General features: G+C 40.2%; 1 protein-coding gene across 10 annotated transcripts in view; it reads right to left on the reverse strand.

Moving 5' to 3' along the window:
• The window catches only part of KALRN (kalirin RhoGEF kinase), a 495,524-nt gene that overhangs the window by 136,246 nt on the left and 341,483 nt on the right, over positions 1-17,795 (reverse strand). For all 10 annotated transcript variants that reach the window (XM_082764116.1, XM_082764119.1, XM_082764117.1 and 7 more), the window contains 10 exons: positions 16,305-16,420; positions 15,613-15,735; positions 12,503-12,685; positions 11,223-11,341; positions 9,886-9,952; positions 8,893-9,002; positions 6,467-6,536; positions 4,688-4,777; positions 1,612-1,704; positions 116-227 (listed from right to left, as the gene is read on the reverse strand). In XM_082764116.1, the coding sequence (XP_082620242.1) occupies positions 116-227; positions 1,612-1,704; positions 4,688-4,777; positions 6,467-6,536; positions 8,893-9,002; positions 9,886-9,952; positions 11,223-11,341; positions 12,503-12,685; positions 15,613-15,735; positions 16,305-16,420 (1,083 nt within the window). The remainder of the gene's footprint in view (positions 1-115; positions 228-1,611; positions 1,705-4,687; positions 4,778-6,466; positions 6,537-8,892; positions 9,003-9,885; positions 9,953-11,222; positions 11,342-12,502; positions 12,686-15,612; positions 15,736-16,304; positions 16,421-17,795) is intronic.

The raw sequence follows: 17,795 nt of genomic DNA on the forward strand, positions 1-17,795 counted from the left end.
GAAAGTGATAGCCAGCCAACAGTACTGCTACAGCCAACCTGTGTTAACCTTCTAAACAAGTTGCAAGAAGGCTCAATTCACACCCAAGTCCTTTCCTTTCCCCATCCACCCATACCTTCCAGCATGCTGACATGCATTGCATCGTTGGCCTTCTTGGGGACACTGAGCATCACTTCCAGACCATCTTTGAGCTCCCCTTTGCCTTCCTCACAGCAGGTTAGCAGTTCCTAAGAAGCAATGCAGAACACCTGTAAGCAAACTCTGACCATGCTGTCTCTATCTCATGTTGTGTTTCTTGGTATGTAGAGTGCAAAGTTGGGACCATGTCACTAACAGTGACAGGAAAAAGCTGAATTTCATCAAAACGCACTGTGGATGCTCAAAAATATTGGGTATCATATGGGAAGGACTATAAACCAAGATGAGTCAAGGTGCTATTGAACGAGACTGCACTCAGAGGGTTTCTGAGGTTTTATGCCCATGTTTTAGCTACCATGTTTCCCCAGCTGGGGAGCAGGATCCCAGCCTGCTCCAGCAGCATGTCTGTGGCAGGTCTGGCAGGGCGCTGTGCCCAGGGCAGGCAGGTCCCTTCTAGAAAGAGTCATCTTAGAAGGAACCCAAAGGGTGACAACTGAAGGATTGTTTTAGCCATCCCAGTAGCTTTGGTTTGCGCAGTACAGACTTCTTGTCCCACAGCACTCACAAGACTGTAAGCACATTGTTTCAGTAAACTGGTACAAAGCACAAATTTGTTGAAACACTGATTGTACCCAGTAAGTACCTTGGTAGTACAGCACACCACTCCATTTGTACGCAGGAAACATGCATCGAAAGAGACACAAATATCATCTATGGTCCTAGCTTGTCAAGGTCAGAACCTGTCTCTTCCATTATCCCTAAGATATTTTTTTCTTTGCTTTTCTAGTTTAGAACTGAACAACAGCTGGTTAAGTTATATCTAAAATTCAGCTATTGACAAGATTTGGCAAAAAACTATAACCAATTTACAAGAAACCAATCAAAAGTTTTTGTTGTTGTCGTTATTTTTAAATGGAAAATGTTAGTGCTTCATTTTTAAGTCTGTTTTGTATATGAAGGTTTTCCCTATATTTCAAACACAAAAGTGTCCGTCCCCAAACAGAATCTAACAGGAGTCTCGGTAAAGAATTATTTTCCAAAGTTCACGACTGCTGTCATTGAAGCCCTTAATTAAAATATTACTTCACAAATGCTATAGCAAGAAGAAAAGGAAACTTAAACCATTCTGCCATCCTTTCAATTTCCCTTTCCCAGTTCTTGCTCTTCAGGATTAAATCCAGGTTGTACACCCACAACCAGCTGGAGCAAGCCATCACTTGTTTGCTGTTTGCTTTTTTTTTTTTTCTTTTCTTTTTTTTTACTCCTTTCTGTGAGTATTTTCCTTTAAAATATGCAACCTGATTTCACACTTTGTTGTCATGCTCAGGCCCAGGTAGTAGGAGCAGCAGCTCAGCAGTAGCTGCTTACAGATCACGGACAGCTTGATGAAGCAGCTCCTTTTAGAATAAAAGTTAACTCATTACAACTGTGAACTGCTCTGCGTGAGCTGATTTGGGCAGCTCACTAAGGTACCTTCAGTAGGAGTTGGTATTTTGTGATCCTCTGGACAGGCTTGATTAAATAAGAAGAGATAGAATTCGCCAGACCATGCCTTTGCTGAATTTCCTAGAAGAGATAAAAACAGCAGTCAGTCATGGAAAAGTGTAAACCCCCTGCCAGACGGAACCACCCATAACAAATGTCAGCTCTGTATCTCTGCATTTCTTTGTTTAGCATTTTAACTCTCTTCAAGTTCACATAAAAATAGTGTGGTTTCAGAGAGGCTGGCAATAAACTGCAGTGTCCCCCTAAGGCCACTCAGACTGCAGGAGCACTGTGCAAGTTGAGCTAAGGCTACACTGAGTAAACTACACAGGCTTTGATTTAAATGTGACTTATCTGTCATGTCAACTGGTTTCTCTTAGCTACGAAGGCTGAAAGCAGAGTTTTAACGTTCAATTAAAATGGAATGACATTAAATTAAATTGCACAAGTAGGGTGCAATTTAGCTGTCTAAACATAAGCAGCTAGTACCATCTGAGAGCCCTGAGGTAGCTGAAATATCCACATGGGAGCAACGCAGCTGACAGTGCTGACAGACCTGTGCTGTTCTGAGGCAGCAGCTGGGGACCAGGAGAGAGGCCCTTATGATACCTCTTACAGCACTGAGTGCTTCTGAATGGCAGCCAAATGTCTGGGCTGATCACCATGACGTGCTCATGAACTTCTGGAGTCATCGCAGATAGGTACTGGGTGAGGTCTGCAAAGGACTCCAGTGGGAGCTCCTGAGAATCCTTGAAGACCCTACTGCACATACTTAGTCATCTAAAAGATTTGTAATATTTGATCCCTGCTACCCTTCAGGGACAGGTTCTGTGCTGAAGTAGGACAGGCTGGGATTCCTCTGCCTCCGCCAGGCTCTGGGCATGCCTGCCCCCCTCCTGGCCAGGATATACTCCAGTATGAGGGGAAGAGATAGGAAGGGGGGGAATGGGATTTATCTGAGGCTGGAGGGTAACTTTTAGGCTATAAAGTGAAGAAGTTGCACAAGATGAAGGGGGAAGAGCTGCCAAGAACAGTTTGATTTTCTGCTGAATACTACTTTTTATTTATTTATTTTAGCTCTAGTGTTTATGCTGAGATGCAAAAATAGCCATTTTTTTCACAAAACGTGCCAACAGATGGTGTTGGTTTTTGTACTAGGCATTTTTTTCTTTTTCTTTCTGAAATAAATGTCTGTGCCGTGAACAAGACCCAAAAGGAAAGGGACTCTGTGTGGGGCTTAGGAGAGTTTGCATGAAGCTGAGTCACGGCTGGCTCTGTGTTTGGTGGTGTCTGCAGAGCAGACAGCTGGGCTTCAATTAGTAACTGCGTGAGACAGCATGGCTTTGGCCACACCTGTGAACTTCCCAAAGTTGGCTAAGGACACTAATTTTTGTAGGATCTAAGTGATTAATTCAGCAGTACTCCTTCCTTCCAGCTCTTTGAGCAGCATGACATGCTCCCAGCAAGATGTGTCCCCCTTGGACACCCCCTTCTCTGCCAGGATGCTCCCTGGTCAGGCTGCATAAAAGCAGAGGAGGTTGGTGGAATAACAGATGTCCCTGCTTTGTAGGAGCCTGCAGCTGGAAAGCAGTAGCACTGCTACATGCAATCAGATAAATGCACTGCTGGAGAGGGACGTTCTCCCTGCAGCTCTTCCCTTTGGTCTCTGAAGTCTCAGAATAAGACAGCAACCTGCTTGACTGTGACTGCCAGGCACAGAGATACCTGAACGAGATTTGAAGCAGCCTAGCCACAGAGCAATATGCTCTCATCTTTGCTCTGGTTCTTGTTTGAAGCAAGCTTAGTTCATGTTATAGCATACAACGGCTCACCATTAGACAGAGCTTAAGTTACTACTTGGGTTGAAAAGCGTCCTAAGGGCTTGGGAGAACTGAAGGTGTGTGAGGCACTGAGCTAGCAGTTGTCTTGCACCCAGCTGAGCTGCAAACAGGATCAACAAGTAGTCTTATATGCAACGACAGCAACCCAGGCAAACATAAAAAATATCCTCTGCACACGGCAGCAGAGGACCTTACAGATAGACCTGGGATAGACAACATGGAGAACCAGTGCACACCATTCAACAGGCTCAAGCGCCACCTCCTGGAAAATCCATTTCGGTTCAATTCTACTTTCACCATTAGGCAACACGGAAAAAAAAAAAAACAAAAACAAAAACAAAAAAAAAACCTTCATTACTTTTCTTCTGGCTCACATGAGCCCCTTCAGTGTTGAATTTAACTGATCAGTGGCACAGACAAAACCCAGAGGAACTGATTCATGTCAATTGCCAACCACATCATAGGTTGGATACTGCTGAGTCTTAAGGATTTGTAAAAGGGTTTCTCTTTGGAAAAGAGACATAAAGGGGTATTTATTTATTTATTTATTGGGGGTTGGGGAGGGAGGGTTGCTTTTGGTTTGTGTTTCCTCAGAAAGACAATTACTTAAAGCTATAAGCTAGCAGACAGGCATGGAAAACTGCATGAGGTTCCAAAAATCAGAGGGAGTGCTTAGTATAAAAGTACTGAGAAACATCAATGATTTTTTTCTCAGTCCACAAAACCGTGATGGGAGCCTGCAAATGTTTATAACCGGGTGTATTGCTTGTAAGAGAAACAGTCTAATTGCAGGCAATGGAGTCCCTTACTAGCATGATGAGGCAAATGTTTACTAGGGTGGGTTAGATTTGCAGAACAGGAGGACAGGATCTTGTTTTGGACTTAAGGATTTCAGGTCATAAAATATATTGGGATTTGCTTTTCATTTTACCGCTAAACCCGGAAGCATAGAGTATATCTAAACCAGACCTTCAGAAAGGATTGGGTCTGAAAAATGCACAAAGGTTCCCATGAGAGTGCCTGCCTCCATTAAAAATGACTTGCCACACTGATGAAGATCACACATCACACTACAGCCTATCAGTTTTCACAGCATGTGATATCTGCAGTGGAATGGAAAACTCAAATGTTAAGGCACAAAAATGAATCTGTTGCTCAGATGTAAAGAGGAGGTGTTTCGGATGCAGCATGTGTGCTGAAGGAAAATGGCAGTGGCTGCTTACATCAAAGAAAGTCCCTGCGTGTTCCAGGATGAGCTGGCTGGAGTCGGGCTTGTTTTTGCAGTAGGTGACATACATCTGAAATTTATCTGCCTGTGAAAACAAACATCAAGGGAAAAGCAAGATAAGCTATTTCTCTGCTCGCACAGTCCCTCATTAGGGCTCACCAGGACAAATACAAGTGACAAACCCCCACCTCTCGAAGCAACGTGAGAAATATGAATTAAGAATGGAAGACTTAGAGGCAGTTCACACCTTACCTGAGCAGTTCTGAGGGGAATGAGGTGCACCATGTAACAGCTATGGGAGGCTTTCTTTAACAAATGTGACAGAGGGAAGGCCTAAAACTTTAATCCAGCTGAAAAACAATTTCTAAGAGCTCTGATGAGGTTACACAGATTGCATCCAAATCCCAATCATGAAGTGTTGGCTCTATCACCTACTTGCAGATAAAGCCAGCATGAGAACTCCTGGCAAGACACTCACCTAGCTGAAAGTGGCTTGAGCCAGCACTTTCGTCTTAAGACTGGCTCCGATTTGTGATGTCTGGCTCAAACTTGCTTTTCCTACCTTGGTTCAGACTTTAATGGCTCAAACTTTATGTTGTGCTAAGAGTGTTTTGCATTTCATTTCCTAATTTATTTAAGAGGAAATTAAAAGCATCTGTGCAGTCCTGTCTTAGAGCAGTTTCATATCACTCAACGCTGGTCTCAGAGAGAGAGAGGCAGGCAGAGGAGGATGGCCTCCTTTGATTACTATTGCTTTTTTGATACCATGAATCTAAATAACAGGACCTTGAAATTGGGCAGGCAATTCTGCATATACATCTATAAGCACAGCTCTTGGCAAGTACTGTTGCTGAGGTGATGCGGTACCATGAATATCTTGCACAGAATGATACGTAAATGCATTCATCTTTCATAAATATGTAACCTCTTCCTTGTAAACTACATTTCTGAATCCATTTCATCAGTATTTGTGCCATGTTTTCAAATTAAAAGCCTGTTCAAAATCATCCAAACATGCTCATTTTTTTGGTAAGTGAAAAGGTTCCGTAATGACTTCAAAAATACTAATTCACAGTTTTAAAATATCAATAAAACCAGTAGGAAAAACAAAACAAAAAACAAACAAAAAACAAACATGAAGAAGGTTGAACTGTCTGGTAAATATTTTGAAAAAATAACATTTTTCATATAGATAAATTACCATAGCCAATTCCTGGAGCCTCCTATTCCCATGAAGACTCTTATCATCAAGATTTCAAAGTCCTGCTGGAAATTTTCATGGCAGTGGGTAATGGAATGAGAGAGTACAGTGGCTCAGCAATTTGACACTCATTTCTGAAGCAAAATGTTGATAAAAGAAGATGCTCATGCCTTTGTAAAGGCCTCATGCATGACTAAAACTCTCTAAGGAGGGTAGATTATGATTTTAAATGTTTCATCCTTGCAGGGTCCTTTGCAAATGAATAAATGTCACCTTAAATACAGATTTGGTTTGATAAATTCCTTTTGAACAGGTTCTTGCACCATCAGAGGTAAGTACTGTGTTGGTCAGTGCAGGACAAGGAGTGGTACTCCAGAAGGTTTCATACTGTTCAAGAGAAGAGTTAAGGAAGGGAGCTTCCATCCTGAGAGGGTGATGCTGGAAACAGTCCTCATTACAGATTAACTCTTGATTTCACTTTTCTCCAGGGATGTAACCCCTGCACCAATTCTCAGCTTGTTTCTGTCTGTACTGGAGGAATTAATTTGAATAAATAAAAAGAAGGCTCATTACCCAGGTGACGAAGCAATGGCCCACATCCTCAGGCAGTTGTTCATATTTCTCGAGTTCTTTCAGGAAAATGCTAAAAAAAAAAAGAAGACACCGATATAATTAGTTACAGTCAAATACCCAGGAGAAGCAGAATGACCAATGAGCTGATCAGTGTTAATGATCAATAGTTGTAACTTGACTGTGAGGCTAATAAAGTGTGCTGCCAGTGAAGAAACTGTGTCTTTGCAAAGGCATGCTTTGCTATTTGAGTATAAACATGCCCCACTCAACTACAATGAAACAGGTAAGGGTCCAGTGTGTCCGAGAAGACAAAGTGATATTCAAGAACCAGACCAAATCTTCAAAAAGATCTTGTGAAGTGGTTCAAAAACAGGAGCCCAAATGTTCCAGCTTCCCATTGTGAATCTCAGCACTCTGAGCAAAGAACAATTTAAACAAGCATGACACTTTGTGGGTAAGTAGTAAATTCCCCACATAAAGATTTCATAATAAACTTGCTCCCATCGCCTTGTACTGTGAGTGACATCTCTGATTTCAGACAGAGCCTTATACAGTGCCAAGGTGGAAAGAGCAACATGAAACAGAAGTTGCAGAAGGAGAAGCAACTATGTGTGCTGTTTCCTTTGCCCTGAATCAGGTTGGGGGATGCATTAACATCTCTGTCCAAAGCAGAAGATTGTGGAGAGTGCAGGTATGAAGGGGACAATTTATTTTAGTGTTGTTAGAAGCTCTGGTGGGAAAAGGATGATGCGCATACAGCGAGCTGGTAAAGGATAGGTCAGAGAAAGGAGAAACCAGCAACAGGGAGCTGTGGGGCATGGCTGAGGGCTGAAGGGGGTGGCAGCTGAGAGTGAGGGAAAGTCAAAAAGAGTAATCAGATGTCATTGGTCAGAGTCACTGAAAGGAAAACAGCATCACAGAGAGGAGAGGGGAAGTGGGAAGGCAACTGGGTGATCCTGGCATAGTTAAATGAGGAAGAATATTTGTTGGTATGACTGCACAATTCTTGTGGGCTGTAAGTCAATTCATCCATTAATTAAAGGTCTTTTTAATCTAATATGTAGTTTGACTCTACTATTTTGTAATGCTTTGAAGCATGCAAACAGTAGCCTCTCCTGGACCATATTCATGTGCATACAATGGCACATTTACCTGTCTGAAGCACTGAAAGTCTCCCAGAACTTCTACAGAGAACAGTCTTCTGAGCTGTTTTTCAAACTGCCTTGCTTCTGATGTACAACTTGAAGACAGACTTTGAAATTCAAACTGAACTTGTGGGATTCAGCATCCCTAAGTGTTGTAACTCCCATTGCATTCATATTATATCAGGGAAACAATGCTCTCTAAGCATATCTGATACAGTCTCATCTTGATAAAAGGGATCACTGTTACTTACAGATTAAACACAGTGAGTCTCTAAGTGGCAAGAAAGCTGCTTTTTAATCCAGCTCATGTCAGCCATTTCTTTTTCCTCCCCTTGTGTTTTCCAAGAGATTGTATTTTTGACAGACAAGCTTCCAGACCTGATCTATTTTCTATTTCATAATTTCCACTTAAAATGTTCACTTTACTTATCAGCTCTCACCCCAGCATGATTTAGAGAGAGTCACAGCTGTGGTACCATGATGTTACTAAATTTTGCCACGATCAATCCTTTGAACGTGATAGTATTTTTTTTTTTACCAACAGATACCAATGACAAAGTCCTACCATTGATAACCTTGATATCCATCTGATTAATATAAACACTATCAATTCACACAAAAGCGTCACCTATCAGCCTCTCCCTAGGCAACAAGTAACCTCAGAGCACAGCGTTCCTCAGTTATTAAGTCACTCACAAGCATCAGAAACAATAAAAGTTAATTCCAAAGTTTCTACTCCTTTAATTTTGCTGAACATTACTATGAATTCACATCCACCAGTTGGAGACATGCAGCTATAATGGAGCCAAAGGCTGCAGTTCTCACATTTTGATAAGGATATGATTGTGATGCTATATATATGAAACATAATATGCATCCATCAAGAAGACCTCATTTCCTAAACTGTAAAGCTGAAGGAGTATGGCTGCTACCTCAGTGCCCCATTCTTCCTCAAATGGAAGATATGCAAAGCACAAATACAGTGCTGTGAGATGGAAAACATGTGTAAGACTACAAACTGTTGGTATAATAAGACTTCAACATTGTTAATCAGCTGTAGGCACAGTTTAAACAAAAATGCAATTCATTTTTTTTTTTGTAAAGAAAAACAAAACAAAATGAAATCAAACATTATTTTATAAATCTAGATCAATTACTTTACACTCTGCTGTACATTCTACTGTAGGCGTTCAGAGCAGACACCACATAGATGTGTAGGTATATGTATGCTTTTGGTTTCCTTAGTCAGTAAACATCAACATAAATGTTAGGAAAACCTACTTGTTATGAAAGTCATATATCTCCTGAATATTGCCAAAGATGATGTGTTCTTTATTAAGGATCCCAGCGGGTATTTCTTCCACTCCACTTGTCATTTCCCAAAGGTAAGTCTGGAAGACAGCAAAAACTCTTAGCTTTCAGAGAATAAATGCAGTGAAAAAGCATAGATCTCCTTGCTTTCTTGCCGAAGGCATGGGCTGACAAGGGAACTACACACTTTGTGATTAAACAAACAGAGTAAAAAACCAGATGTTCCAGTGTCACAAAAAGCTCCCCAGAGAAATTCAAAGTGCTGACACTGAGAAGTTGTTTGAGGAAAAAGCAAAAATGTGGCAATAGCACCTGTCTTTGCTGTCCAACTGATGGTGACCAAGAACTTCAGGCAGAAACAGTTGAAAGATAAGCTGCATTTGCCACTTCAGTAACATTAGATATAGAAATCCAGTTCAAACTGCAGGAATGTGAAATCTGACAGATTTCACTGAAAAACACTCTGCTTTTTGCCCTGAGTATCACAGTCTCCTTCAGAACTACTCTGCTGCAGAGCTAGGTAAGCCATTTGACAGTGCAAATCCAGCTGTTTGTCTAGCTTGAGGTGATCTCTAGCTTGAGAACATCCAAACAAAGAGAACTAAATTCTTAAGAAAATGCTTCATGACTGAAAAAAAGACTGGAATCCAGCAAATTTCAGGTCAACTCATGAACGTACCGCTATTTACTGAGTCCCAAGACATTACTTACTCTCTTACTATCTGTTTTGATATTAAATGCACATTGAGGTGTCCCCAGAGGTGCAGATGTTCACAGATATAAGTGAGAAGCACAGGGCACTGTTCTGCCATTGGCAGACAGGCTCCCTCCACGCTCACCAAGCTCCCACCACCAGACGTGGTTCTGCTGTCAATCACCAATGGTGGGTAACCTCACACCACCACCACAAAGGACACCGTGTCCTTCCTAAAAACATCGGAGACTCCCCAGGCTGTAACTTACCTCTAAACATTCGTGTAAATCCCTGACATAAGCTTTTTCTGTCTGAAGCAGCTCAGCCATAATGAATCTAGAAAAAAAAAAAAAAAAAACAACAAACACATTTAATGTGCTTTGGGCACTATTGGCAATGTAATGAAGAGAAAACACAATATTCTTCTACTGCCTTCACGAATCAACGTACTTCCACTCTGAACCTCCAGCTGCCTCATCTTGCACATTTCAGCTTCATATATGAAATATCACTTGATATTCTAGTATCTTGTAGCATTATTTTTAAACAATTTCTCTGCATAAAATTCTGTTAAGTTGTATTTCTGCAGTGCTGAGAAATGATTTACTATCTACATACCAAGCTATAGCAGTCAACCAATTGTCAGATTTTTTTTTTTTTTCCATAAGAAAAGACTTGAGATTCCCTGAAAACATTTGCAACTTCACTAACATGCAATTAAAAGTCACCCTGCAATTTGAATTTCAGTGGGAATACTAATGGATTTGGGAGACACCGCTAATTTGAAGAGGATACAACAACTTGGTACCTGACTGGAGACAATGCAAACTGCTGGGAAGCCCAGCAACCTCATTTGTAGTGCTCAAGCTCAAAAATCAAATGCTCAATGCTTTGAAAATGTGCTACAGGAGGACCAAGTGTAACCACTGTCCCCTAAAGAAGAAATGGTTTCTTATTAAGGTTGTCCAGAGTATTTCAGAGGGATGAGAAGGATCATACATACAAATGCTTTCCAGAATATTCTCACACAAAATTTAAGGCAAAGTATTGTAAAAGTGAAGCATTTCTAGATTTAAGTGCAACAACCACTCTCACAATATTTCAACTAGTATGAAAAATTTCCATCCCTCTCAGTTATACACCCACTGAAATTTGAACCTAAACGTCAAGTGACTGAAAACCAGATAACTCCTCTGGATGTCAGTGGAGTTTAAATAATACTTAGACTTATGAGGATGTTTTTTTTTTTTTTTTTTTTTTTTTTTTTTTTTTTTCTTCCCCTGTTCATTTTACTTGTCACATACAGCCAGAAAGAAATCATGACAATGAGTATCTTCATGATGTTGTCAGGGTCTACTCGAAGTACTCAACTAACTCTTTTCCCTTTCTAAAAGTAATTTCTGATTAAAAACAAAAGAAATTCAAACTGTATGTTCTGATATTCTCCTGCCTACACATCACAACTTTAGCTCTACACCTGTGAACATATCTCAATAGCTCCACTGCTAGGAGTTATAGTGATATTAGTCCATTCTGGTCATGTAAATATCATAGAATCACTTGTAGATATTATATCATGGCTCATTGTGAGAGTTTTGGGACATACTCTTTCTTTCTGGCTGATTTTCTTTTTTCTTCATTGACTTCATGATTTGCATCTCGCAGCTTTACCTCCCGGTCTGAAAGACTTGCTGGAATAATATCTAGTTCTAGGTCCTTGTTATCCTAGAAAAAGTAACAGTACAGATTTTAAATTCATGTAAGATTACTGTTGTGTAAATTGCAGCATGTCCATGAGAATAAAATGAAGGGACAAAAGTAAGATAAAGATACTAGTGTAAGAAAGAAGAAAATTCAAAGAGATTTAGAAAAACAACAGTGAGGGGGAAGAAGATGAGAAGGTGAGAAAGAAATCTTTGTAAAACAAAACAAAAAAACCCACACTGCCACCCACCCACCCACCCAAGCCCACTATGAAATTGATTACAGTCTCTGCTGTTACTTCTATCTGTCTAGGAATAAGCATTGATGACAAATGTCTAAATATTACCTTACTCCTTTCACATCTCAATGTATTGCCTAGTATCAGACCTCACAAATAGTCTGAAAAAGTGGGGCACTATCCAACAAGAGCACAGAGACTATTCCAACTTCTAAACGCCTTCTGCTATGGAAACGCCCTTCCAGAAAGTAGTTAGTAAGTCTATGCAAACTAGAGACCCTGCAAGGAACAGGACATTTAAGTTATCTTGAGGATGTGAGGGAATTTTTTCATCTTTCTTTGATACTTTGTTTTAAAGGATGGTTGACCAAAAGGTTTTTAAGTGTTTCTGCTTCTGACACACCACTGATAATGAGGCTTGGGAATACAGGGAGGTTCTCATTTTTGTTGCTTTTGTATTGCTTTATTTCACCTAAAAGAGCTCAGAGATGAGGCTGGTGATCATTTTTTTCATTTAGTTAAAGGATGAGAGAATAGTAACATCCAATCCAAGCCTGGGTTTGATTCAAAATAATGGTGTAGCATTAATATTTATGGCTTATGATAAAATTAATACAGACTTTTGTTCAAATAATATGTTTCTCCCTCCTTCACAGTAGCTGTATAGTATCCTGGAGAATACTGCAAACATTTGTTTAGAAAGTCCTTCTGATCTTCATCTGATTCCTCCTCATATCATTGATATGACACAAAAACAATAACAAACAAACAAAAACAACCCCACAACACTTTTTCTCTTCAGAAAGAACAGTTCTAGTATTGACTAGTTTTAAGTGGTTATAATAGACGTGTGATAACCTGCAGCATTCATTCTGTAGCCTACACTTCCCTCTGTGACTTTCAGCTTTGGTATAAAACCTCAGCAGGACACAGACTTAAAGTACCTCTGTATTGATTCCAAGGGCTTTTTCCAGGGAGTAGCGGTATTTCCCCATTCTGAGAGAGAAGTCACGGTAGCGTTTGTCAACAGTGGTGACCCACTTCCTGATTTCAGTGGCGTGCATATGTCCTTTTTCTACAAAGCTGTCAGCCAGCTGGATGAGGAGCTTCACTTTCTCCTTCGTTTGCTGCCCAAAACATGGTGCTCAGTTATGTTACACTATTATTTCTTTTGATTTTAATTTACACTGCATTCAGAAACAGCTCACAATTTTATATAGATCATTTAAATTCATCTTATGCAGAATAAAATGCTTTAAACTTTTTATCAGTAAAACATGAAAGAAATTATATTTTTATAATGAAACTTATGAAGCTGCAGGAGATACAAAAAGTCAAATATTTGAAACCACACACACAAACACATAAGGAATACATGTTGGAAGTTAGAGACATCACCTTCCCATAACCAAAAACTTATTTTAGTGAGCCTTGGAGTAGAAGATAGGATTTCAGAATCATACCTCATAAAACACACCCAGTTACTCTGAATTTGTATGTATGTGGTTCTGCAGACCTGTGTAGACAGGTCATCAGTGCATCACAGGCCAATCCAGGAAGTGAATTTGAATTGCTACTTTCTGCTTCAGAAACAAACAGAAATTAAATCCAAATTCCTTGTCCATTATAAAATCCCCGGTCAGTATTGTAGCTCCAGTTGGAGCATTACAAAGTAAAAGATGCCTGAACTCCAAAACACACAATAAGCTCTCAAATCTTCCAGAGGTCTTATCTATACCTTTAGGGCTCAGACTGCCCCTCAGTCAGCATGGTTTTCCACACTGAGGAACTTTGCGAACTTTTTGGAACTTTTTGTTTTGAGGAACAAATCTGGTACAAAGGAGCTAGTCACAAATTTTATCTTAGATTCCAAATCAGTCCCAGCAATTGAAGGTGCCTGAACCCTATGTTTAAGCCAACTCAAGTGCAAAACGCTTCTAAAAAAAAAGTTATCTACTGTATGGATTGAACTCCAGCTGTAATGCACATGTTAATCCTCAAAAGCAGAGGAGAATCAGTTGTACCCCTAGAGATGCTGGTGAGCTGCTTTTCAGAGAAAGCGAGAACTCTCCCCTCTGCCAGAAGTGGTTCATGCTGTCAAGTACTAGACATTATCAGCAATCTGGCCAAAAAAGCACAAGCACTTGTCAACCCACTATTTTCTTGAATTTGGTTTTATGTTTGAAACCTGCTAGAAATTTTATCAGCAAAATAAACTAACAGCAGAATCAGAGGCCATCTTCATACACTGAGTACTTAAGCAAGGCTAGGTATGGAGGAGTAAAAATCTGACTTTCTGTCATATTTAAAGGGTTTTTCTTTCCCAAAAGCTACTGGTGTTTTTGCTGTCCAAACATTTGGTTTGGACAGAAAGGAAATGGGATCAGGAAAGCTTTCAATTACAGCTTAATTTGAGAATAACATCATCTGGGAGTGACTTGCATTTACCAGATTGCACATGGCCCTGGAAATATTCTAGGTCAGCAGCAGGATAGTGATTTAGTAGAGCCCCAGGGAGCAGGACTGGATGTGTCAGTGTAAGGAATGACCAGTAATGGTCAGAAACCAACAAGGTATAAAACTTAATTCTAGGCTAAATCATGAATAGAAATAGCTTGGAAACTTTGGGATGAATTGGGATTATTCTGCTTACAAATTAAATGATAAATTGGAACAACTGCAGGCATGCTGATGATTAGGGGACAGAAGTTCTGTTAAAGGAATGTTGTATATGTCCTGTTTGATTAATTTAGCTCCCATCCACTCTTCTTATCTCCTATTTTCACAAATGTGCAAACTCAGTAAAAAGGAAGGGGACACGAAGAACACAAAGCCTGTGAATCAAATCCATGCAAGCATGGACAACCTAATAAGGAATTTAAGGATTACAGAAGATCAATTTTAAGACACAGTGAAATGAAGCTACATCATACCAAAGCCATGGTCATGCTGCAGTCTGACTTTGCAGTTTAGATCCTTATCAATGACTGTTAATACCATTGTAGATTCATGGTCTGTGAATTACCTATGGTTTGAATTAATTTGTCTGAAGCAGATCCAATCACTATTCCATTGTAAACCCGACCAGACTTCTCAGAATTGCTCCATATAAATTAATAGATTCTTGGTAATGCAGCTTTGTATTGAAAAATGCTCACTCCAGAGTTTACAAACCCATTTATTTAAAATATTTCGTTGGGATCAGTGGAACATTTCTAGTAAGATAAATTACCGCCTGTGATCAGTCCAGCTGCAATGAATCAAACAAACTGTGGTTGTAATCACAGAATCACAGAATAGCTGAGGTTGGAAGGGACCTCTGGAGGCCATCTGGTCCACCCCTGCTGCTCAAGCAGTGCCACCTAGAGCAACTTGCCCTGGACCGTGTCCAAGTGGCTTTTGAAGATCTCCAAGGAGGAGATTCCACAACCTATCTGGTCAGCCTGAGCCAGTGCTCAGCACCTGCAAAGCACGAAGTGCTCCCTGATGTTCAGAGGGAACCTTGTGTGCTCCAGTTTGTGCCCATTGACTCTTCTCCTATCCCTGAACAGCACTGGAGAGAGCCTGGCTCTGTCTTTATCACATCCTCCCTTCAGGTATTTATACACACTGATGAGATCTGCCCCCCAGGCCTCTTCTTCTCCAGGCTAAGAAGAAGAGAAAGGGAATCCAAGATGATCATGGGTATATTTAGAAGCTGCAGATCAATTAAGAACTCTGTATCATTCTTGTGTGATTTCTGAGGATGGAATTTAGATATGTCTTGTTAGGTTGCCATGTTGTGTATGCAAATGAACTTTCTCTTCATTCTGATGAAAGCAAAAATGCTCCATAATCAGTACAAGCCAAGGGGAAGAAAAACACATTTTTGTGCTTATGTCTTGCTAAAAATGAAAGGTCACAATTCTCAAAGGACATTTATATTTTGGGCTAGGAACGTCAGGAGGAAAATACAAAATCAAGAGAATGTGATTACAGAGATTTAAGACATTTATAGGACCATAAATAATCAGACTAAGGTAGATGCCATAATTAGACTAATGCCATTTTTTACCTTTGCAGGTACTCTGAATTCCCCATATTCTTTCAGGAGTTCCTGAGTTTCCTCAGCCGATTCCCCTGTGGAGTTGTGAGTAGAGAGGTAATATTCGCCTGTTTCTTGGATCCAGTCTAAGGCCTGTGAATGTCAGAAACAACCAAAGGAAAAACAAAACAAATAGTCTTTGTATTTCAAGAACTAATCCACTAACAAAAAAATCTGCCGAATAAAGGATATCAGGGCAACTGTGACATAATACTGTGTGTATTAATACACTTTCTAGGAACACATAAAAAGAACACGATAATTAAAGCAGATGGGAAAGGATACAAAAGGTGCTGTCTGTTTCCTAGGAGAAAAAGGAGTGTAGGGAATTCAACCTACATACAGCAAAATATGGACAGAGGGAAATCAGTTTTCTTATTCAATAAAAGCTCAATAAAACAAATTTGCTCTTATATTTATTTTCTAACAGAAGAACAAATCCTGAAATGAATATGACCTGGCAAAAATACTGAGTTTTGTTGTTGGACTTGGGAATTCTTTTAAATTGTTTTTAAAATGTATATTTGCCATGTATTCAAAAGTTACAGTTTTAAAATACAATTTAGGATTGCAGTAGGAACCCCACAAAGATATATGATGTGGATACAAGGGTTATTTACAGATTGCCAGGACAGAAAGACAAACAGGGGTTGTTACACTACCTGCTTGGCACTACGCTCGAAGACAACGTACTGTTGGCACTGGTCTAATCGTCGCTTTTTCAGGGTCCAGAAGTGAAGGACCCGGTTCTCCCTCTGCAGCAACTCACTCAAAATGGCTGTAGGGCAAAAGAACTGCAGGATTAGTTGTTATAGGAATGCATAAAGAAATAAGCCATAAAAATCTGAATTTAATCACTCTGACTGGACCCAAGGACTGCCCCTGAGATTGTGCTTCCTAAAAAAGAAAACTGATTCAAAGGGACTGCTTTAAATAATAATAACAACAGTAATAAGATGCAGTTGCAGAGTTATCTGGTAAAGGAGGAGGTGCTAGAACAGAGCTGGAAATTTACCCCAGCAAATACATTGGGGTACCTGATTTCTAGTCCTTTTGTTCTCTTCTGTTGCTTATTTTAGGAGTCTGGTGCTAATTGACACAGAAGAGTTGCCTTTTTACTGCCTTGTTCTGGCCACAGGCTACCCAGCACTTGGCACCAAAGAATGCGGTTTTGAGCAGAACTCATCATGATTAGATGTAAACAGACCTAAGCCTCCAGTCTGACATATTGGTAAGGTCTTTGTACAGCTGTGCTTCCTGGGGACCTGCAATAACTGCTGAGTTAGGACTTTGGGTTAGGGTCTGGTATTGATCTTCTAAACTCTTTTTCTGTGTGAAGGGGATGTGGCAGACATTGAGGCTCAGGAACAGATTTGAAAGAGACTGGCCTCACTTTGGGGTCTAGTGCATATGTTTTCTGAAACCTGAGGGTGCTCAGCCAGACTGTATCAACTTGATAAAAGGGTCTGATTTTACTCAAAAAAAAAAAAAAAAAAAAAAAAAAAGCACCACGGATTTAATCGAAAGATCACACGCACAGAAACTGCAAGATACTTACACCCTGTCACTGACACAGACATCAGTAAAAGCTGTGTTTTCTAATCAAACCATGCTAAGTCCCGTGTGGCTGGCAGCCCTGCAGCTCAGCTTGTGTCAAGCACTTCTGGGTGAGGAGCTCAGGTATGGCACCGCAGCCCCTTGCCATAGCATCAAATGTGGCATCCACTAGAGGGGGCTTAGGCACACGCAGTCTGAGCAGCAGCCACGCTACTTTGTATTAAAGCATTAAATCCAGATTGTCAATCCCTTACAGAGAGTTATGATCAGTTACTTCACCCGGTAAAATAATCTCTCTTACCTAAAGCCCTTTCTGAGCCTTGATTCATCCATTACTTATGTATCCACTCCACTAGTAGAAAGCAGATTTGGATACATCCATTCCCATTTACAAGCCTGACACTTATTATGGTCAAAAGTTGATAATTTTTAAGTAAATTGTAAAATGTAGCCCAGACCCTGCTGGAGGTAGCAGGAATTTTGTCTGAGTGACAAAATTAACGGGAAGCTTGTCATGGGTGTTCCAGATCAGGTCTCTGAGTAACTAGTTTATGCCAAATAAAACTAATTTTGTTCTAAATAAACAACTTTGTTTT

The sequence above is a fragment of the Aythya marila genome (genome assembly GCF_965140915.1).
Source record: "Aythya marila genome assembly, chromosome: 6".
Taxonomy (NCBI): Eukaryota; Metazoa; Chordata; class Aves; order Anseriformes; family Anatidae; genus Aythya; species Aythya marila.